General features: G+C 38.0%; 1 protein-coding gene across 2 annotated transcripts in view; it reads right to left on the reverse strand.

The window, feature by feature from the left end:
• Nucleotides 1-11794: 11794 nt before the first annotated feature.
• The window catches only part of etnk1 (ethanolamine kinase 1), a 34938-nt gene continuing 22302 nt past the window's right edge, over nt 11795-24430 (reverse strand). Inside the window, exons 4-8 of one of the 2 annotated variants that reach the window (XM_058417474.1) lie at nt 23933-24078; nt 20317-20400; nt 19146-19306; nt 15273-15346; nt 11795-15167 (exon numbers count right to left, since the gene is read on the reverse strand). In XM_058417474.1, the coding sequence (XP_058273457.1) occupies nt 15095-15167; nt 15273-15346; nt 19146-19306; nt 20317-20400; nt 23933-24078 (538 nt within the window). In that variant the 3' untranslated portion in view covers nt 11795-15094. Of the gene's footprint in view, nt 15168-15272; nt 15347-19145; nt 19307-20316; nt 20401-22963; nt 24079-24430 lie in introns of those variants that run through there. The other variant, XR_009207403.1, reaches the window with a different exon arrangement.

The following is a 24430-nucleotide window of genomic DNA, read 5'->3' on the forward strand; positions in this document are numbered from 1 at the left end:
CTACATACACAATATCTCTACACAATATCTCTACATACACAATATCTCTACATACACAATATCTCTACACAATATCTCTACATACACAATATCTCTACACAATATCACCACACAATATCTCTACATACACAATATCTCTACATACACAATATCTCTACATACACAATATCTCTACACAATATCTCTACATACACAATATCTCTACACAATATCACCACACAATATCTCTACATACACAATATCTCTACATACACAATATCTCTACATACACAATATCTCTACACAATATCTCTACATACACACTATCACAAAAATACCCATCTCCACAATACACAACAACTCTATACACAACATCTCTACATACACAATATCATTACAGTAAACAATAATCTTTTCAGTATGTCCACAATACACAATAATCTTTCTAATACAGAGATAATAATAATATAGAGATATAAAGCATATATTAGATATAGGGATATGAATAATATAGAGATATTAATATCTATATAATACACAATATCATTATAATATCTCTGTAGTATTTCAGATACAGTCACACACACACACACACACACACACACAATGGACACAGAACATAAATAGACATGATAGACAAAAAGATAAATGCAGACACAGAGACAAAGGCAGAGACAGACACAGATATAGATATGTACAGATACAGACATGAATACAGTCATAAATACAGACACAGACCCAGATATAGACAGAAGCACACAGACACAGAGACGGATAAAGAGAGGGACAGACACCAGTATAGAGAGACAGAGACATATAGAGTACAGAGAGAGAAACAGACACAGAGATACAGACATAAATATAGACACAGAGACACAGACACGGGCAGATATAGTTACAGACACAGATACAAAGTCGTAGACAAACACAGATACAGACACTGAGATGGAGACAGACACATATACACACAGAGGCACAGAGATACAGACATAAATATAAACACAGAGACAGACAAATATAGACAAAGACATAGCTATAGACACAAGCACACAGAGACAGATACAAAGATAGAAAGAGAGACAGACACCAGTATGGACACTGAGATGGAGACAGACACATATACAGAGAGACAGACACAGAGATATAGACATAAATATAGACACAGAGACAGACAGTAATATAGACAAAAACACTGATATAGACACAAGCACACAGACACAGACAATAGAGAGACAGACACCGGGATAGACACTGAGATAGAGACTTAAATATAGACACAGAGACAGACACATATAGACAGAGACACAGAAACAGACACATATAGACAGAGGCATATATAGAGACACAGACAGAGACACAGACATAAATATAGACACAGAGACAAACACAGAGACAGAGGCACAAAAATTCAGACATAAATATAGACACAGAGACAGACGCAGATACAGACAAAGAAACAAAGACATATAAAGAGACACAGACATGAATACAGACCCAGAGACAGATATTGAGACAGAGAGACACAGATGGAGAGACAGCCAGTACAGTAAATGTAAGTGTCTGGTTTATCTGCTAGGTTTTCCTGCGCGGTTTCTTGTGCACCGCATTCGCTGTGTTTTTGAATTTAGCTTTATTTTTTACACGGATTTATTTTTAGTCTTTAAATTAAAAAAAACAACAACAACAAAAACAAACAAACAAACAAACATAAAATGAGAACAAAAAAATCCTAGAGCACTGTTTTATATCAACAATGACAATATTTCTAATAAAACTAAATAAAAAGCCGTGTGTGAAAGAAAGCGCTTCGTGTCCGTCAAAAACATTTCCCTTTATTTTTAAAAACAACACACAAACCATCTGTGTATTTTTCTTTCCTTTCTTTCTTTTTTTTTTCCCCTTTCCACCTGCACAGGCCATTCGGAAAATGTTTACTCGAACCTCGCGTGATGACGGCTGAAAGAAGGGACTAAAAACGCCCCGGCTTTGTCCCGGGTTCAAGTCCACGGCGAGCGGCGAGGAGACGAAGACGACCGAACAGACGCACTGACATGTTAAAAGCCTCCAACACAAAAGGACGAGCCGCGTGAAAGCCCGTCAGGTGTTAGGAGTCAGGATGGCAAGAAACGGATAAAACACACACACACACACAGAAAGAAAGAGAAAGAGAGGAAAATTAAAAGATAGGAAATGCTGTCTGTTTTTCAGCACAACTCATTTACAGAGTGGTTCCAGGACTTGAAAACAATTATCATCTTCTTTCCATCATCATCATCATCATCATCATCATCGTCGCCGCGTCCCTCGCTTTTTTGTAAGGAGGCCCCTTTTGTTTTTCTCAAGGACGTATTAATTATTACAGACGAGGCCGGGGTTTTTTTTTTTTTCTTTCTTTCTTTCTTTCTTTCTTTCCTTCTCTCTCTTTTTTGTTTTGTTTTTAATGTGTCGAATAAAAGCATGGCTTTTTTGTGCTCCGTTAGATCGGCTCTGATGTTTCCCGCGTGCGTCTGAATGAAACGGAAACATGACAAGAACATTTGTTCTCCCGATGCAGGTTCGTTAAACAGCGCATGTTTGTTTGTTTTCTTCTACCTCTTCTCCTCCTCCTCCTCCTCCTCCTCTTCAGTCACAATCAGGTGGCAGTATGCAGTTAAACACCTGTCCTTCAAACCTTCAAACAAGGCTAAAGTATTTAGTATTTCCACAAAAAAAAGTGTGAAAAGATGAACGGAAATAATTATATATATAACGTCTACGTGCATCTTTTTACGCTTATACGCTCTATATATCGTTTTTCTTTTTCTTTTTTAAAAAACGATAGTATTCGCTATCCGCTCGTCATGGCAACCGAACGTCCAAGGCCGATGGGAATAATTATTTTGAATTAATAGTTATTATTGGTAATGCTACTTTTTCACTCTGCTGCAGTCTAAATGGACCTGTTTTTTTATGCTTCTGAGGATAAAAAGAATAACACACACACACACACACACGGGAGAGACCTGTGGTCAGGCCTCAGATCAACAAGACCTTCAATTTACTTTATTTATGTATTGATTCAGCAGCTAAACTACACAGCAACATTCCCAGGTTTAGCCAAATGCCTCATATTTATCCTCTCTCTCTCTCTCTCTCTCTGGGAAGATGTTTTTTTACTTTACTTTATTTTTTAATATTATTATTATTATTATTCATTTTAAACAGCGATAAAAGCACACGGTTATTACAACACACTACCCACCCTACGCTGGAATACAATCCTAACACTCAGTTATGCGGAGATCATTAGAAATAAGATTTACAGCTGCACAATTTTTTTTTATTTATTCATTTTATTTATTTATTTATTTTTTCTAATCCATTCAATCAGCCAGATGTTGATGAAAAGCAAATTAACCAAAAACATTCTTCTTCTTTTCCCCCGTAAAAGGTGTGTGTGTGTGTGTGTGTTACACAGTCGCCTTTCGATACGGACCTGGTACCTGTTTGGTGTTTTTTACTGAAACAGTTTAAAAAATACTAACAATAGGATTTATGTTTAGATTTATTTTTCTGTTTTAATCCATACTTACATACTAAAATGTTCTGATGATGATGATGATGATGATGGCCTACAAACTTAATTCCATTCCAGCTTAATCCTTTAAAACATCCGTGTTCTTCTGTGTGTGTGTGTGTGTGTGTGTGTTCAGATGTTAGCGTAAATGTGTTAAGTTAGGAGTTCACGGGAAGAACAGACGGATCAGCCTGGCCTACAGTGTACACACACACACACACACACACACACACTAAGCAGCATTCAAAGGAAAAAGGTTTAAAGATTATAGAAGTGTGAGATGTTTGAATCTCATTCTTCTTCATCATCATCTTCTTCCTCTTTTTCTGTAAATAATGTGAATAAAACCGATTTTTTTTTCCTGTAATTTTACAGAAACACATTTGTATTTCGTATAAAGGTTTTTATTTTATTTTATTGTATTTAAATGGACTGTGATTTATCTTCTCTCCTCGGTGAAACTCTGAGATCTCGCTGAATGTTTTAAGATTACACCACATTAAATTCACCTCGAGTTCGGATTTATAAAATAAACCTATAAAGGTAAAGTGATGTGAATTTAAAGGTGTTTTAATCTGGACTTTCTGTTAAAGCCAGACTCGGGGTTGTTTCTGAGGGAAAACGAGACAGGAATGAGGCTGCGGTGCATCTGGGACGTGATGAGCGACGCGCTGCAGCCATCTGATGGCCGAACTGTGAAGTGACGTGAAGACTGCAGCGTGAAGTGACTTCAACAAACATTAAATATAAAAAAGAACTAAATATTTGGGATTAGTAGTGGGAATAGTGACAACGGCACCACACCGAGGGATTTATTCCTCACTCGGGTTTAATTTTAAAGGTCATGCTACACTGTTACTGATTAAAAAGATTAGACTGGGCTTTCTTGTTTTGTTTTGTTTTGTATTATTTTGTTTAGTTCTGTTTTGTATTATTGTGTTTCGTATTGCATTATATTTTTATTTTGTATTATTTTGTTTTGTTTGTTTATTTTGATTTGTTTTGTATTGTATTATTTTTTATTTTGTGTTATTTTGTTTTGTTTTTGCATTTTTTTGCATTGTGTTGTTTTTTATTTTGTGTTATTTTATTTTATATTATTTTGTTTTATTTTGTATTATTTTTTATTTTGTATTACTTTGTTTTATTTTGAATTATTTTGTTTTGTATTGTGTTATTTTTTATTTTGTATTATTTTATTTTATATTATTTTGTTTTATTTTGTATTATTTTGTTTTGTATTGTATTATTTTTTATTTTGAATTATTTTGTTTTGTATAGTGTTATTTTTTATTTTGTGTTATTTTATTTTGATTTGTGTTATTTTGTTTTCTTTGGTATTATTTTCTTTTGTTTTGTTTTGTTTTTGGGGGTATTTTTTGGAGCTAGATTGTTACCACTGCGCATCCTGAAGTACGTTATCTCTCTTATCGCACAACAATTTATCAACTTTTATCATTTTTTATTTATTGAAGAACAGTGTAGTTTTGTCTATTTCCATCTGTCGTGAAGCATCCACAAAGCAGATCGCTTCCTGTTTTCACTCAGCAGCTCTAAAACTGAATAAAAAACAGCACAGCATTTTCATTCCGTTCCTCGGTTCTGGAAGTGTCTGAAACGTTCCACCTTTCCAAACCAGCGCTGACACTGGAGACTCCTTCCTCAAACATCTCACCATATCAACACAAGCTACCCACAAGCCCCTGTGAAGGAGCGGTCGCTATAGAAACCATAGCGTATTCATCTAAACCAGCAGCTCGAGAGTCACGCTGTTCTAGGAAATTCATCGACACCTTCTCCTGACCGATCGGGATCAGGATGCAGAGAGCTCTTCAGACCTCAAGGCCTCAGTGGCCTTCGCAGAGCTTCATAGTCTTCAACGTGTCAGGATTTACGCTAATGGATTCCAACCAGCGACAAATCGGCTTCGAATCGGCCTGCGATGATGAGATTTATTCAGTCGGGGGGGTTGTAGCTACACCAGCGTTCCTGCCTGACTCGGCACTCTGAGAAAGCCGTAAAGAGCGTCGAGATTAGCAGAAGTGTCGAGCAGCGCTCGGATACAAAGCCTGTTTGATCCCAGAGGATTGAAGGATGTAAGACCTTCAAAGCCGACAGGCCCTTTTGTGGAGATGCGCATGTTTTTTTCCTCAATGTACTTACCCATCACACACACACACACACCGCTCTCCACTGCCTATTGTATTCTCCTCTGCCTCGGCAGCTGGCGGTGCTACAGAGCAGCCGTTAACTTGAGGCAGTATGTTTTAGCCGCTGCATTACGAGCAGCTGTTCGCATTGTTGCAGGCGTCGCTCATCCCATTCCGATAACTTAACTCTTCCATTTGAGGCCTTTGTATCCCCGGTCATTACGACGTCTATTATTCTTCGGCGCAAATCTGCGCTGGAACCCGTCCACATCTGTAAGCAAAAGCGTTCCACCGCACCGCAGATGCCGCCAGATGTTTCCCGCCACCCGCCATATTCGATTCGGGCTCGCGTAAGGGATGGGAGACTGTAAGTACACCTGCTCAGCGAGCGTGCAGCGAACACAGACCAGCTGATTGCAAGCTGTTTGGCTTTCTTTCAAAATAAGTAGTGGAAATGAGTCTGGTTTCTGCTCGTGCTTCACAGCCTGAGGAGAAGAAAACAACTTTATTGAGATTCTGAGATGTTTCTGTAACGCTGTAATCCTGCAGATGGGAGAACAACATCCTCTTGCTTCACTTTAATAATAGTACTGGTTTTATTCAAACTGGAATCGGATACTGGTATAAACGGTCAGTTTAATGATTTTATGAAACGTTTTCAATCAGTATAATTTGATTGAGTTTCAGGCTGTGTGTCTGACCTAAAACGAGTCTGTCGGCTTTCAGTGTGTTTTAGACGTGTGTTTTTCCCTCTGTCTGAGAACCTTACACAGAATTTTACTGGTTGAAGATGAAATCTGAGATCTGCTTTTTAGATGATCGAGCACTCGGAGAACATCTCACAGAGCAGAAATGGGTTTACTTTGAAGATACGAACATTTGTGTGGAAAAATATTTTTGGTTTGCTGGGAACTTTCGATGAATTCATGAGCATCGACAGATCAACATTAACAGCTTGATAAATCTACAGTGGTGTTGTTCCAGTCGTCAAAGTTAACCAGATAGCTTGTTGCTAACCGAGCTGAAGACTGAGGCGGCCATGTTTTGATAATGCCTTCAAATCTGAGCTGCTTTTTAGATGAACGAGCCCTCGGAGAACATCTCAGACAACAGAAATGGGTGCAATATTGTGGGAGTCATTTTTTTGTGGTTTAGAGTGTTTAAAACGTATTTGCATGCATTCTTGCTTGTGGTTGTATAAAACAATAAGAATCAGTACCTCGAGAAGAATAGAGCTCGGCCCTGAGCACAGAGGCAATGGTTGAAGGAGATAAAGCTGGGAGTTAATATGAAGAAAAAAACATAAGATAACGGCTAGTACGAATGGTGTCCAAAAAGAACCTGATGTTCCTAAAAGATAATGGGTGGGACTTTCCCAGCAAAGAGGGTGTGGTTTTAATATTATGAAAAGATAAGAGGAAAGAATGAAAGGACGATGTTTTGGGATGTTATTTTGCGAGATTGTTGGGATGTTCATGCGTGAGCAGCACAATTCTTGTAACCAGCACTGATTGCAAATAAAACCTTGCCTCTGCGTTCATCCAGTCTGCATGATTCGTCTTCTTTAGTCTTGCTCAGCTCAGCTGTCGGGGTCAGTGGGGAGTTGGAGTCAGATAATAGCAAAGTATTAACTGAGCAGTATAAAATGTTTTCCACAATATCAACAATTTGTGTGGAAAAAACAAACCTGGAACTTTTCTATGAATATCTCACCCCTAGTAGTCTAGAGAAAAACAGAAATCCTTCTGAAACACTACAAACTCTTAAAGTCCTGAGTGTCTACTTTCATATGAGCTTCATATTAACCTCCACTGTGGAGTGGAACACGACAAAGACACTCAATCATCAACATGGACACAATAAAAACAGCGTTTTCTGGTGTCTGGGGAATAAAAGAGTTAGTTTTTTCCTCTCAGGCGTATTTACATTAAGATCACGTAGCACTGAAAGGGTCTGTATCTGGAGATTCTGGTGAGCTCGACATCACTGAAAGGGAAATTCTGTGTGATTTATAGTGCTCTGTTACACCATCATCGTTCCTCCTTGGCCTCACTTTAGAACGTACAGAACTGGGATTTGGATGTGAGTTTTGTCAGGAGCTGTGGGATGCTGTAGATCACAATGTTTTTACCTTGTAATAAAAGGACTGCCATACACTATATAGGTGAAAGTATTGGGACACCCCTCCAAATCACTGAGTTCAGGGGTTGAGCTCGGCCCCTTAGTTCCAGTGAAAGGAACTCTTAATGCTTCAGCTTCATACCAAGACATTTTGGACAACTTTGTGGGAACAGTTTGGGGATGACCCCTTCCTGTTCCAACATGACTGCACACCAGTGACCAAAGCAAGGTCCATAAAGACATGGATGAATGAGTTTGGTGTGGAGGAACTTGACTGACCTGCACAGAGTCCTGACCTCAACCCCATAGAACACCTTTGGGATGAATTAGAGCGGAGACTGTGAGCCAGACCTTCTCATCCAACATCAGTGTGTGACCTCACAAATGTGTTTCTAGAGGAACGGTCAAAGATTCCCATAAACCGTGTGGAAAGCCTTCTCAGAAGAGTTGAAGCTGTTATAGCTGCAAAGGGCGGGACAACTCCATATTACATTCATGTGCATGTAAAGACAGACGTCCCAAAACTTTTGGTAGTGTATATAGTGAAACTTTGAATGTGATTAACTCTAAAAATGGAGTTTGCGCCTGATTTTGTTGTGCAGTGGTTAACATGAAGCTAGCTAATCTAAGCTACATTCTAAATTGAGTGTATTATGTAAATCAAAACAGATTTCTTTTATATTTGTGTTTAACTGGTTGGATTTTCAACCCTATATACAGCTACTGTTTCTCATTAGATGTAAAAAATGAACAAAAGAGACAGCAGTAGTGTTTAAAGTCACCCACAAGAGACAAACTGAAGCGACACATTTGTTAGCTGCTGAGAGTCTTCATGATTACAGCAGCAGCTCTACGGGCATCCGGGCGATTTTAGGCGCCGACGCGAGGCTAAGACTCGGATATAAACTGTTTTGGGACGCGTGAATCTTTAGGCTGTTTGTATTTCATTATTCTGACCATCCACAAGCCAGGAAATTTGTTAGCGCTAAGCGAAATATTGCGTTCCGCAAACCTTACCGCGTGATCTAAACACCGCCTGAAGTGATCTCTGATTTCCAGAGTAATAACCCTACACCTGTAATAGGCTTTTAACTCATGATATGCTGTTTACATCAACTTCACTTCCCCAGATCGTTTTTAAAAAAGGAAGAGGAAAGTTGACTGGCTGATAAGGTGCACGAATTAGCGCTAACAAGACTTTCTGTTCAACAATGAGGAACTTAATGAGGTTACGGTGAAATGAATCCACAGCGAGCAAGCTGTGTACAATTAGCCTAGGCCCAAATATAAACACCCCACCACCACCACCACCAGCAGCACCGCTACTACCCCACGCACAAAGAGCCATTAATCAGATAAAAATAGAGCGGAGGAATCTTTTGTGATTAACGAGGTGAGACGTGTGCTAATTACTGTTTCCTCCGCTTGTAATTAGGTTGGCACGTCTAATCAAGATGAATGAACACCCTGGCCTGTTTTCCCGCTCCCTGCGCCGCCGCACTGGCTCCGTCCCAAACCTGCTCCCTACTCCCTATCTAAGCACACTACATCTAGGCTTAATAAGAAAGGCTGGTCAACACTGCCTAGTGCACTAGATGTGCCATTCGGGATTCGTCCCCTTGTTACAGTCTCCATTTCACAGACCTCATTACACTAACCATGTCTCTGTAAAACACTCTGTGGTAATAATGTGAAGCGGTGTGCATTATTACATTAAATAAAACAGAAAGCTATACATAAACACCTGGGGTAAGTCAGTAAAGCTCTTATTTACTGGACTTTAAAAGTAGTTGAAAAGAAATTGTTGTCTTATATCGCCCCCTTCTGGTGGCGATGTGCAAAACGTTGTATTGAGGTTTTTTTGTTGTTGTTTTAGTGATTCGTTTCATTTGATTCTGAGCCGATTCATTAATTCAAGGGAGCAATTGTTTAAGGTTAGAAGGGATTAGGGGTCAGGTTAGGAAAAAAATAAACATGATGTTTAAGCTCAACGTTAATAAACTGAACATGTTGTATATTGAGATTATTGAGTGAATAATTTATATTACTGGGTAAGTGCTTCGGGGGTCAAAGTTCAGAAGAATGAGCAGACATTTTATCCATATCTAACAGAGTTTCCCTCCACACACACACACACACACACACACACAAATGCTGTGGATGCCATCTTGGAAATTACGGCTTTAATTGAAATTTGTCACTGTCATTACTGTCACTGCTCTTAAGACACTACTGACCATTAATAATTACAGTGACCAAAAGTAATGGCACCTCATCAATCATAATGTGTCATCATTTATAATAATCATTCGCGTTCATGTACACACACTCACACACACACACACACACACACATTTGTCTTACAATCCTTCTAAGGATCTTCCACTGATGTCCTTTTTGACACAGCTAATCAATGCAATGCTACTCCTAAACCTCAGTCTTAACCTAATCCTAAATATCCAAAGTAACCAAAATTGAAAGTTTTACCTTTTATTTTGTAATTAAAAGCTATAGTGTTTGTAAAAAGCTGCAGATTTCCTCATGTCCAGAGTCAAACCTGTCAGATATCGGTCACCAGATCTGGTCACCAGGATGATCTAAAAACACGGCCACACACTAGAGCTAAAAAAAACTACTGAATTTTTATCACACAATGAATTAAAGTTAACAAAATCCAGAGAGGGAAAGATTTGCAATTTGTCCTTCCTGTCGACGCTCCCTGCACATTCATACGAACATTTATGCGTAGCTACGATGCCTTATAAGCAGGTGAGCCGAAGGAAGGCAAGCCGAAGACAAACAGAGCGACATTTCAGTGATCTTCGAGCTAGACGGCCTGCATTAATCGCTCTCAGCAGTGTATCCAGAGGACAGCGTAGCGTTATCAGGCTAGCTCGATACGGTCGGCTTTGTGCTTTGTTTTGACGCGGCAGAATGAACACAATTAAGCTGCAGCAATTAGGCTGGGAATAATCACAAATACTCAGATGAACTGGAAACATTTACACCGCACGCTTATCTTTATTACTCGGGTTCATAAGGAGACAAAGTGACATACAGGGACGAGTACAAAAGATATTAACTGAATAAAGGAGTAATAGGAGGTTAATGAAAGAGCCTGAGGTCTGAAATACATTTGTTTATCATTTTGCTAGCCAAATAAAGTGAGATGTGAGAGCTGTGAACTGTGGCATAATCAAATAATTGTCCTACTTCCTGAACGCTTCCACACCTGAGGGCCAAACATCCCAGTATTCACACTAAAACCTGTTCTGTGACAGAACCACATGAATATTGAATGATTTTATTTGAGACTCCATGAACAACAGATATTTCTTTTAGTCTCAACACCACAAGTGGACTTTTTCCCCATTATGGCAGATATTAAGTCAAATCAGAATTTACAAATATATATATATTTGAGCCCTATATGCAAAAATGAAGGAGATTTATGGAGAAAAATTAAGCATGATTTATTTTATCCCACTTGGTTGCTTTTTTGATATCTGAACACCAAAACGACTCCTAAGAACGGTGATTCGGCTCGTTTCAGAAGAACCGAGCGCGTTCTTAAAAACCGATTCAAAGAGTCGATTCCAAAACTGATTCACTCGCGCAAAGCCAATGCTGTATAACAACGGGAGATAAACGATAATAAAGTTTATGATAGCCATAAAATAGACATTTTTTTTAAATCTACGGGCGTTTTCATTCATAAAATTTTTATTCATATGTAGATGAGGAGTTGCTGAAACAAAAATAAACCCCTTAATCCTTACGCTGTCAAATCACCTCAGCTAACATGCTAACCATTCCCCGAAACAGAGCCAAGACATTATTATTAGCTAGTGCGTTAAAACACATGATTAAATTGTTTAAAAAATAAACTTGCACTCGTTATAATTGTTGTACACATTTTATGATTTTAAAAAACCCTGTTAAAAGTCATATCTTCACAGTATTCATAGAAAAACAAACAGGACCAGGATGTTTTGATCATTTTATTAGCATTCAGACGATGTAAATACAAACTCAAACAAACTTCATCTCTACATCCCGTTTATTTATTTACTTATTTTCCCTTCCCCAACAACAACAACAACAAAAAAAAAAAATACAGATTTTATTTCTTTCTTTTTAATAGCATTTCATTTATAGAAAATAAATCCCCCCCTCCCAAAAAATAAGTCCAAGTAAATCTCCTCTATGTACAGTAACTCACAAAGTAAAGATATTGCAGCTGTTTTTAAAGATGTACAAATATTCACATATCCTTCAAGTGATAGTGGACACTTGTGCTGGATCATTTTTATGTACAATCACATGTCCGAGAGAATAACTTCATCAGTTTGAATAGACACGGCACTGCCGGCGAAGGCAGATCGAGAGAGAAAAATCAGTTCGTAATGTCAATGTATTGTTTGTATCTCCGTCGACGTGACGGGTTTCGGGGGTGATTTGGCAGATCGTGACAGATTCATCATGTTTTTCTTTTATAGACACAGATCTCTGAGTTATTTCGAAATGCGGTACTCAATGAGCAAAAACTTGTTTCTAAGAGTAGCTTGACTAGAAGAAGGTTTGTATCTCGAGAACTGGTCTTTCACAGTATTTATTTTGTACAACACAGTCAGTTTGTTACAGTTTCAGCCAAGCTGATATAATATATATATATATATAAAAGAGAGAGAGAGAGAGAGAGACAGGTAGGACTTAATTAAGCCACTGAGGTCTCTAAAGCCCTATTCGGACAGGATTAGTTACGTGTGATCGTTTATACGTTAGGTGATTTCACCAATGGAAAACCTTGACTTGAAATCGTGTAACAGAATGGAGCATTCACATGACATTTTTATCCATTTAAGAATTTTGTGAAGCTGTCAGTTTCGTGACAAATCCATAAATGATAAAATGATAACGCGCAAATACTATGCATTCCATTACGACAAGAGTAATGGCGCCTTATAAAGGCACGAGAGTTAGTGTATTTCTACAGCAGTTGATGCACTGCAGTGGCTGAGCTGCATTACTGGATATAGGATTTAGAGATGCTTTTTCACCGTTTTGTTTTGTTTTGTTTTATTTTCAGCTCTCTGTGAGCTTTGCCTTTTGTGTTGTACTGAAATCGTGCTTGGTGCTTTCGTTTATCATTTAACATTCTCGTGGGCGTGTGTACGAAAATTAGTGTTAATGAAACTTCTGTAACAGTTGGGGATTTTTAGTTTGGTTTGAAAACATTTACACACACCTTTTACACACTTTCTTAACCGGCAGCTCTTAAGAAGGTAAAAAAAATACATGTTATTAATAATGAAAAGAATAAATACAATCCCACAGCCTGATTAAAGCATAATGACTACAGTTACAGTGGGTATAAGGCCATGCTTTAGATTAATATATTAACATAATACCGTGATTGTAATATTCTGTATGTAACGCTAAGTGTGAACACATTGAGGATGCGATGCTGTTAGAAGCTCGGTCATCTGTCGTTTTTACGAGGGTGAATTCAAATGAAAGCCTTTGGAGGCCAAAATTGAATCGTGTGCAATGAATCGAATTTCTTTCTAGACACTTCAAATAAAGAATTTGAATTGTTTAAAATAAACAATGAAGGTTTTCTGATAGTCGGATAATTTGTTGTTTGATTCACTATCGGCTGTGAGTCGATTCAGAGTCTGCTATTTTGTTAGAGTCATGTTTGATTCGCTTTCTGCAGTGAGTCGATTCAGAGTCAAATAATTTGTTTGATTCACGTTTGTTTCACTTTCTGCACTAAGTCAATTCAGAGTCGAATAATTTGTTCGATTCATGTTTGATTCGCTTTCTGCAGTAAATCGATTCAGAGTTGAGTAATTTGTTTGATTCACTTTCTGCAATAAGTCGATTCAGAGTCGAATAATTTGTTTGTTACGTTTGATTCGCTTTCTGCAGTAAATCGATTCAGAGTCGAATAATTTGTTTGATTCACTTTCTGCAGTGAGTTGATTCAGAGTCGAATAGTTTATTATTTGATTCACGTTTGATTCACTTTCTACACTAAGTCGATTCAGAGTTGAATAATTTGTTTGAGTCACGTTTGATTCGCTTTCTGCAGTAAATCGATTCAGAGTCGAATAATTTGTTTGATTCACATTTGATTCACAAAAGCATTCATTTGAATCTCGCTCAGATCATTTCTAGCCGTCCAGATAAAAGACAGCAAACACTTCATTTCAGATATCATCCTAATCAACGATCCTGTCCTGAATAGGGCTTGCAAGGTGGAAAAAGACATTTTTTAGGGGAAAAAACTTCCCAATTTTTATAGCTTTTAAGTGCAAGATTTAGGTTTTTAAAAAATCCATGTCAAAACCCAGGGTTAATACACTTATGATCAATTGAAAAGAGCTCGATTAGCATCATGGTCTGTCCAGCAGCAGTCCTTATTAAGGCATCTCGGCCACTTCAACAAACATTCATAGTTCATATTCATAATAAAAAACTTTTGAAGTTGTGCAGTCTGAACACTTCTCTGCAGGAAGAACCTCAGCACTTTGGTGTAAGGTGACAGCTACAGACTCCTCACAAAAATATCATATCTCTTTGCTAAGCTTTTTTTTTTTTCCTTTTTTGACCAAATTCTAAATGCAGCAAAGTGGCTCACAGTGAAATGAGATGGAGAAAAAAAACCTAGAGCAAGCATGAGCTCAATTTGAGGTTCCTTTGGTCCCCCAGTCACATATCTTTAAGCAGCTGTAAGGCTAGAGGCCGAAATACGAAAGCTCTAAAGCTAGCAGGTGATAGAAGTAAACCTGTATTAACTCATATTCACTGTAAACAAACAGGAATGACGGGTCAACTACTGAGTCTCTGAGTCTGGGACTTTAATATATATACATATATATATATATATATATATATATATATATATATATATATATATATATATATATATATATATATATATATATGGACCATATTGGATTGTTTTTGTTTTCTTGGTCCTAAGCCCCTTTCACTGCACCAGGTCGACCGTATAGTGCAGAACATCTACATCTACAGTCATCCCAGGTTCTATGGGGTCACCATCAACCCCTGAGCATGTAGGACACTTCGACATGGCTCTTGACATATAAAACAAGACTAAAAAGGAGGTGCTGAACAGAGAGATGTTTTTTTCTCACGGGTTTTTCTTTTTCTAGCATTCAGTTTAGTAACTGCCGCGTTAAACCCACAGACCGACGAGTTCTGCTGGTGCTGCCCACGTCCACCAGGGGGAGCACAAAACACCCCGAACCGGAGGACACTATTCCGGAAAGTTCAGTGCCGTCACCTCGGGTTTCATCTTGAAGTACTGGTTAAAGCGAAGAACCGCATATCTAGCAAAATTGGGGAAAAGATTAAAAGAACAAGTGTCATTCTAAACATTACAGGCTTTAATGAATGAAAGTGAGAAGATGATTAGTCAGGTGTCTTAAATTTACCCCAAGAAGTCAAAGTCAATGGTGGAGTACTGAGCCTGAATCAATGCCCACAGGCCCCAGAAGAAATGTGATGCCTAAAGAGAGAAAGAACAGAATGTGAAATTACCTTTAACAATTTTCATTTCATATATCTTTAAGGGGCCTACAGAGGCCACCCGAGAAAAACATTCATCTTCCTAACTTCCACATGGTTCTTGTTTCCTTGGGGCAGTTTGCTAGATTTGGTTTGGTTTGAAAACATTCTCATAAAACTCAATTCACTCATCATTTAGAAATTCAACAATTCAAATTGATTCACGTTTGATTGACTTTCTGCAGTGAGTCGATTCAGAGTCGAATAATTTATTTAATTCACTTTCTGCAGTGAGTCGATTCAGAGTCGAATAATTTATTTAATTCACTTTCTGCAGCGAGTCCATTCAGAGTCAAATAATTTGTTTGATTCCCGTTTGATTCACTATCTGCTGTGAGACATCTCAGAGTCGAACAATTTCTTTGATTCCTGTTTGATTCACTTTCTGCTGTGAGTCAATTCAGAGTTGAATCACTTTCTCCACGTTCTCGTCGTGTTAGAGTTCACTTCCTGACTGCGCTGTGTTCTTACCTGCCTCAATCTACAATTACAGCGCGAAAGGACATTTTTATACAAAGGAAAAACCATTTGTTCGGAAAAGTGACATTTGTTGAAGACTACCGCTCTGCAACTGCGCAGATTATTAGGTATTTTAACCTGCATCCTGAGTAGTCACGGAATTAGACGTACAAACAAACAACAAAGACCACAATGAAGTTTAGTAGGTGAGAGTGACTCAGAATAGTGCTGTAATGCTACATGATGTCTCACAGACAGCGAGCGAGAGTGCATTTCTTCCTTCTAACGCCTGTAACTTTAGAGAAATACTTCAGCGTACTTGACGATCCTGCTCGTTTTCATCGCTCGGATCCCTGCCTCGTTCGTTCACGAGCTCCTTCCGTGAGAAAGGGCTCATTGTTCGGAAATATCAACCTTCCATTAAACGACCTGAATGGGAGCGAAACTGAGCTTTTCGGTCCGTTCGGTTTAGTGTAAAACGGCACACAATCGAGGGAGAGAAAAGAAAAAAAAGTGTGTGGGGTTTGAAAATGTCCTTGTGAAACACTTTCATTCATTCGACACGTTTAATAGAAACAAACATAATAAAATCAAGGAACTTTAATGACTATAATATGAAGAGAGAGTGTGTGTGTGTGTGTGTGTACGCGTTAAACGTCTCTCTTCTGGCAGAATTCCAGCACAAAGTGTCTGAAGTTTCTTTGACAACTCTCCTATTGTAAACACTTGAATTACACAACAGATCAGAAGTTCTTAAATAAAAGCTACGCCCGATGTTTTTACCAGCCATTGTCTTTAAAAAGCCTGACTGTGTTTACAGTGAACTATCTGCACTTCATTTCTTCCGAGTGATGACTTTTTAAAAACCCGATATGCCGGCTGTGTTTGAGTTGGCTCGGTGATATGCACATTAGAGGACGACGTGGCACACACAAAAAGAAAAGGAAAAAGAAGTCTCATGATAAGACCGAATCCGTGTTGTTTATCACATGAGTTACGATTCAGAAGCCCGAGGCCGGAGTCGGCGTCCGGCGCAGCAGCACTCTGAAGTGCTTTTCTATTTTCTAAATATAAAGAAGACATGACAATGTGGTCTTTAATTAAAAGCGACTGGCGTTTCTTCTTCTTTTCAATCTTTTTCAAGGTCCATCACGTTAGCATTGGCGGAAATAAAGGAGCTCGGTTAATGGAATGCAGTGCAGCTTATTATTTCTCTTTGTTTTTGTCTCTAAAGTGAAATCACAATCGAGCTTTTATGTGCCACAAGCTGGGGTTTTTTTTCTTTTTTTTCTTTTTTTATGACGGAAATAACTCGACTTCAATAGAGCAGAAAAAGCAGAAATACCTGGACTGCACTTCCACAGAGAAAAGAAAGACACGTTGATGGATTTTTGAAAAGATCTCGCCGTTTGAAATCGGGGTGAAGTTTTCCAAACAGAAGAACAATCCCTAAGATGATGCCAAGGTCAGGTTTTTGTGTTGCGACATCAAACACTGGCAGCCGGTGAATGATGTAAATGCCGCTATTTACCTTGGAGCGCGTGAGGATTAGCGCTGAATGCCGACCCGTGCGCTCGGCGATTTGATGCGTGTGAACACACGTTAACTGTCCTCTAACCAGAAAGGCCTCGCTTTTTGTCAGCGTTTACAAAACGATAAGCGCTATAGGCTCATTTAAAAAATATTACTCAGTGTTTTATCAGAGCGGTGTTAGCCATTAAAGGTGTGGTCAGTGATTTTTTTGGGATTCAAAACACAAACAAATTTTAATCTCTCCAAAGTCATGGCCTAAAAAACAGGCCCTGGACTGTAAAAACATGCCTGATCGTCCAGATCGTCCTTTATTTCTGCCCCGCGTTGTTTGTTCCTGTAGCCTGGACGGCACACAGGATATGGAGGTTGGGTTTTTACTGCAGTGTTGGTTTTGTTGGTTGTCACAGCATCAGCTTTAACATAGGAACCTTTTAGAAATCGACGACTTTGAGTTCATCACAAGCTCCAACTTGTCTGGAAGTTTCTACTATGGGCTTCGCTCTGATTGGTCAGCTGTATGAACTCACATTAACGTACTAAAGAGCAGGTCATTTTATTTAAAACTGCAAATTATTATTATTTATTTATTTAGTAAGGTTAGGTCTTAAAGACCGCAACCAAACGTACACACATACTAGCATTATTTTATTTTCGTATTATTTTACTTAAGTTTTAAATCCTTTCTGATTATATTTTTGAATCTTGTCTTTATCTTGATTTCCACAACATCGTACTGTGTATGTTTGTGTTACGTGACGAACAAAATTTCTATTTGAAAGATTGAAATTTGTTCATTTTCTACACATGTCTCAATTCTATAAATTCCCCAAATCCAAACGCCGACCTCGACAGATTCCTCAGACCGATCACACTGGTCTTCCACACTCACACACTCGTGACTTCAGGTCCTAGTAACTAAGTTCACACAGAAGCGGGCGCGATACGACTTCTCCTTAAAGTGTATCCAGGAAAAATAAATCTTAGAAGGAAGCAGTAGAGATGAAACCAGTCGATGAAACGAGTGAGTGCACTAGCTATGTAGTGAGCTTAGCTCACCTCGCTAATCTAATCTAAGACCAGAGTTAGCATGAAGCCTAAAATGTAGCAGGTAAATAAAAAATTAATACATTTTACTAACAAAAGTGGTGTTTATAAAGTGTATAGCTGTGTAATGGCTACTACCAGGAGGAAAAAAAAGCCACGCCCACAAGTTTGCTAGTATAAATGTAGAGCTGAGTGAGTCAATTCAGAGTTGAATAATTTGTTGTTTGATTCACTTTATATCGATTTAGAGTTGAATAATTTGTTTGATTCACGTTTGTTTCACTTTTTGCAGTGAGTCGATTCAGAGTCGAATAATTTGTTTGATTCATGTTTGATTCACTTTTTGCAGTGAGTCGATTCAGAGTTGAATAATTTGTTTGAATCACATTTGATTCACTGTCTGCCGTGAGTCGATTCAGAGTCGAATAATTTGTTTGATTCGCATATGATTCACTGTTTGCAGTGAGTCGATTCAGAGTTGAATAATCTGTTTGATTCACTTTTTGCAGCGAGTCGATTCAGAGTCGAATAATTTGTTTGATTCGCATTTGATTCACTTTCTATGGTGAGTCGATTCAGAACCGAATAATTTGTTTGATTCACTTTCCACAGTGAGTGGATTTAGAGTTAAAGAGCCCCAAGTTTGCTACTTACTTGCCTCAGTTACATTTTTAAGAGTCATGATGTGGTTCATTGACACTCACCAGGGCGAAGCGGTTCACCTGGACAAACAGGACCTCCACCTCAGCCTCGGACACCTCAGTGCCCTGATCTTTATACTCCTTGTAGGCCTCCAGGTACGCTCGCAGCCACTGCAGCTGGAGGCTACGCTCAGGATACAGGCTGTAGTCCACCTCGTTCAGACCTGTCAATCACAAGCAGGCCACGCCCACAAACATTAACACTCGATCATGGCTGATGATGTCCATGACCTAGAGAGCTAGTCTTATTTACATCTAGTCTGATTGTAGACACGTTTTCTAAAGCAAGCTTGATGATAATGACTTTGGGATATTAAAATGATCATAGATGAATTTAAGCCACTGATATAAACCGACATTTTAAGACACTTCAGATAACCAGATCATTTTCTTTACCAAGGAAAAAATCAGACGGACATCAGTTAAAAATGTTTTTTAATTGCTTAAACATTTTAAGATTAGGATTTTTTCCTAATTTTTTTTAAAGGTCATTAATTTTAAAATGCTTCATCAAACTAACTGAAGTGAGGCGATGAATAATTTTTAAAAAAATATATTGAAATCTTTTTTTAAAGAATGGAACAATTTTTTAAGGAATTATAACAATAATAAAATTTGCTTAAATATTTTTTTATATTTATTATTTATATTAATATATTAATAATATTTATTAATTTATTATTACTACAAAAATCAATAATTATATTATCAGGAGGGGGTGAATTTTCAAAATACATTAAATAAATAAAATTAATTTTTAAATGGATTATTTATGAGAATTGAGAATCTTTTTTGTTTATTTCATTTCATTTCATTTCAATCCAAATCATGTAAAGGGAATCTGTGACATTTGATTTGATCTGGAAAATACATTTTTTAAATGTAAAACCCTTACTTGATTTTGAATGTATTATATTTTACAGCAAGTAAACACGGTTTTCTCTAAACCTTATGTCTTGCTCCTTTCGATATAGATATTTGAAATATTTTTCATATAAACGTGTATTAATTCTCGAACTAGAGAAAATTCAAGCGAATAATTTTATTTTGGAATTTTTGAATCCTCTTAATGTGAAATATCGTCTCAGTGTGTGTGTGTGTGTGTGTGTATGTGTTGAAGACGTTTTTGCTGGACGTCTCACACTGGTGTGTGTTCATGCTCCTTTTCGTTTACCTGCAAATTCATTGAAGTGGTTCCCAATGTCATAGGCTTGGTAATTGTACCCAGCGTATTCGTAGTCAATAAATTTGACATGTCCTGAGGAGGGCAAACAGACAGAGGTTTGTTTAGAAGAGAACACTGACGTGCTGCATCCAAACCCTTCCTAATCCTCGAACATTACACATCTACACAAACCAAATCAACACTGTGGTGTATCTGAGCTCTGACGTGACTGTTGCAGCTCGGAGTCGGAGCCAGGCTTCGTGTTGTGAAGGGACAGAAGAGTCGGCGCACAGAAATATATAAATAAATAAATAAAGGCTTAACGAGGCGCTGATGAGGCGGATCAGGACATGCACATACGACAAAACACACACACACACACTTCATCAGACATGCTCCTACTGCTGCTTAGACTGCACGAGGGTTAAAGAGAGCAGCGTGAGCTCGGGAAGTGAGGAAGCTGCTTTCACCCGCTTTCTGCTGATGGTGTGAGTTTCTGCGTATTTTTATTAAAAAGCTCAGAGCCAAGAGAAACAGGCAGCGACGTGATTCTCGCATGACTCAAGACACCGACTGGAGAACAACAGGGGTGGAGGAAATACGGGGGAAATCAACTGCTCAGATTAAATGTGGAGATCCTCACCAAAATGCAGCTGAAGACACAATCAGACACACGCAAGTGTAAAATAAATAAATAAATAGATAAATAGATAGATAGATAGATAGATAGATAGATAGATAGATAAATAAATAAATAAATAAATAAATAAATAAATAATCCATACTAGATTTATATATTATGTATGAATAAATATTTTTTTTAAGTGAGGAAAAAAATATTATACATTTTTTACATATCATTTATATATTTTATATATACATATATTTTTTATTAAAAATTTTTAAATAATTTTATTTGACGTTAATTTAAATTGAACTGGACGTCAAATAAAATGAACATCTTAATATATTTATATATATATATATATATATATATATATATATATATATATATATATATATATATATATATATATATATAGAATAGAATAGAATAGAATAGAATAGAATAGAATAGAATAGAATAGAATAAATTTCAACTTCCAATCTTTTCACCCCGGGATCGACTCACATTGATCTACTTTTGTTTTCTTTATCTGATTTATTTTTAAGTTGGTCCTGAATTTATGATCAGTGGCATTTATGGTTTATAAATAAAATAAAACAAAATTAAATAAAATTAAATTAATTTAAATTTTAAAAATGAAATATATATGTATATATAAAATTTTAAAATGACAATTTTTTTTAACGAAATAAAAAAATTAAAAATAAAAATAAATAAAATAAGTAAAAGTCGGTTGTACTCAGAACAAAAGTGGGTTTCCCGGCATGGAAAATTGTATCGGAATGTTCAACTCCGGAAGTCTAGAATAGTTACACACTATTCTATAGCAGTGTGTAGTGTAAACAGTGAGTCGTGTCTTCTTCCAAGAAGAAGAAAGAAGCTCACTTCAACAATCTGATGATGAAGTGTGAATGTTGGACTTAGTGGAAAAGGGGCGGGGCCACCAGACGCCGGATAAGAAAAAAAAACATTTTCAATATGGCCGACTGGTGGGACGTGACGTCTTACAAACGAGCTCATGCAGATCGTGTCACGTTTTTAAAAAAACTAGTGTGTTCTAAATGCCGAAGCTGCTGAAGCACCGCCGCGTCACGTGCGCTTGACGTCATTCTACTTCCTGTTAGTGTTCCGTTTGAGAGGATACTTCTCTATACACTACTAGACCCTAGTGTACATGAGTAGTCATCATTTGGGACACAGCTCCAAACCTAAAGCCAAAACAATACGCAGTGGTCCAGATTCATTTCTTCTTTTGTGCCAATTTCGTAAGTAAAATTCCGTCGATTTCGTTTTCCACTAGACGAAGATGGCGATGTAGGCCAGCTCCGCCATTTTTCTTCATTAATCAAACATAACAAATTATTAACGGTTCTAAATTCCAGAGACGAGACGCACAAATCCCATCCGAATCCCTATTTTCTATTCCGGAAAGTTTTGAGTTCTGAGCACACAGAGGACCTGCGTTTCCCAGCAGAATTCCTGCCGTATTTTCTCCACCCCCGTTCGTAAAGTTTCAGGAAATCTGTCAGGCGGCGACAGAGAAACCGAACCGTAAAGAAGGCGTGTGTTAGAGGAAAAGATGAAAATAGTATCAGCATGAACCTGGAGAGATTTTTTTCCATGCTCTATTTTTTTTCATGAGATTACAAGAAACAGAAAGAAAATGATGAGGAAAAAGTCGCCCTCTAGTGGCTCGGGAAAGCCAGTCTCGGGCGGAAGGACGGAAGACATTTCACAACACTGAAGCCTTTCTCCTCCTCCATTACAGCACACGAGTTTCTGTGTTTTCTCTTGAACATGAATAAAGCTGTAGCTAATAGTGTGTGTGTAAAGTGTGTGTGTGTGTAAAGTGTGTGTGTGTGTAGCTACACAATCTAAACAAACACCTTGCTTTTCCTAATCTTTCTAGATGTTTTTTTCTTGGTTAATTTTTGTTTTAAAAAAGATAATAAAAAAATAAAAAGGTTGTGATTTGACAGTAGTAGACAGAAGTGTTGGTCTACATAAAGAGACACGTGAGGTGGTTACCGGGCCCGTTGGCATCCTAGCCGGACACACAGAACAGCTCCAGTCAGTGGCTATAGGCCTGTGTAGCAGATGAAGAGATTTGGGGCAAACTCACATCTGTCACAGAACACACACAGCTTCACTGCAGAGCGGCCTCTGCGTCCCTCCCCCTTCCTCCCTTCCTTCCTTCCTTCTTACTTTCTTTATTTATATATATTTAGAAAAAAAAAAGACAGACCGAGGACTTTCCCGTTAGCTTTGTGAAACCCCGCCCACCATCCCGCCCACGCCAGCTAGCCTTGGAGCACCAATCAGCGCTGAGCGGCGTTTTTGGTTTGATTCATTTATACTTATTATCAAACGGAGCACTTTTCCTCTGCCGAGGTAGAACCCGCTCTGAATATAATCATTAAATACAACACAAAAGGACATGAAGGACTGTGGGAGTTTCTTCTTGACATGATAAAAGTGTTCAGGTTTACACTGTTAACTCCTCCCCCCTCCCCCCCTCCCCCAGTGTCTGTGTAGTTAATGTTAGCTGGAGGAAGTGGCTTTGCCTCGTTGTCAGCATCTTCCTTCCGCACCACAAAACACTCGCGAGTGTTGCAGCTATGCACATTTGTAGCGCGTGCCAGCCATCGCGCCACGCCGCTCGCTCTCGGTTATTCATAGGGAACACAAAAAGCATTCACAGCATCACACAAACAAGGGGGAATTACATAACCCAATAACATTCCCACAAGCATACATTTTTCTTTTGCCGCTATAATCACACACACAATGTGAAGGAAAAAAAAGTTTATACGTTTAAGCTGAATTCGGGGCGAGGAAAAGGCCTTAGAGAGGGGGCTTGCTCTCTTTCTCTTATTTCTTTTTTCTTTTTTTTACTGCAGAAAAGTGTAAAAACCAGGCCTACCTCAGGCAGGACAGTGTGTTGTGGGGAAGCCAGTGGGTTTATTAGTGAAATCAGTGTGAGGTAAAGGTGCTCACCTCCTCCTGCTTGTTGGTAGATGATGTTCTTACACAGCAGATCGTTGTGACAGAGAACGACGGGCGAGCCGAGCTTGGAGAGGCTCTGCTGGAGCCACAGCAGCTCCTCTCGCAAACACAAGGCACTGGGCACCTGGCTGCTCAGCCTGCACACACACACACACACACAGTCAATAGTTACACAAGCATTTATTTATTCTTTTAATCATCTGATTAAGGTCTAATTAGACGTGAGGTGATACCACACTGTCATCATGGCACAATGTTTCAACACGTTTCTACAATACACAAATTGCGAATGTTTAAAAAAAATAAGAAAAATAAATAAAATAAAAGTATATTTATTATACTTATAAAGTATAAGTACTTATATACTTATATATATATACTTATATACTTATAAAGTATATTTATATACTGTATATATATATATAATATTTTATTTATTTTTGTTTTATTTATTTTTCTTTATTATTTTCTTTTTTATATATATATATA

This window comes from Hemibagrus wyckioides, linkage group LG19 (genome assembly GCF_019097595.1).
Source record: "Hemibagrus wyckioides isolate EC202008001 linkage group LG19, SWU_Hwy_1.0, whole genome shotgun sequence".
NCBI classification, from domain to species: Eukaryota; Metazoa; Chordata; class Actinopteri; order Siluriformes; family Bagridae; genus Hemibagrus; species Hemibagrus wyckioides.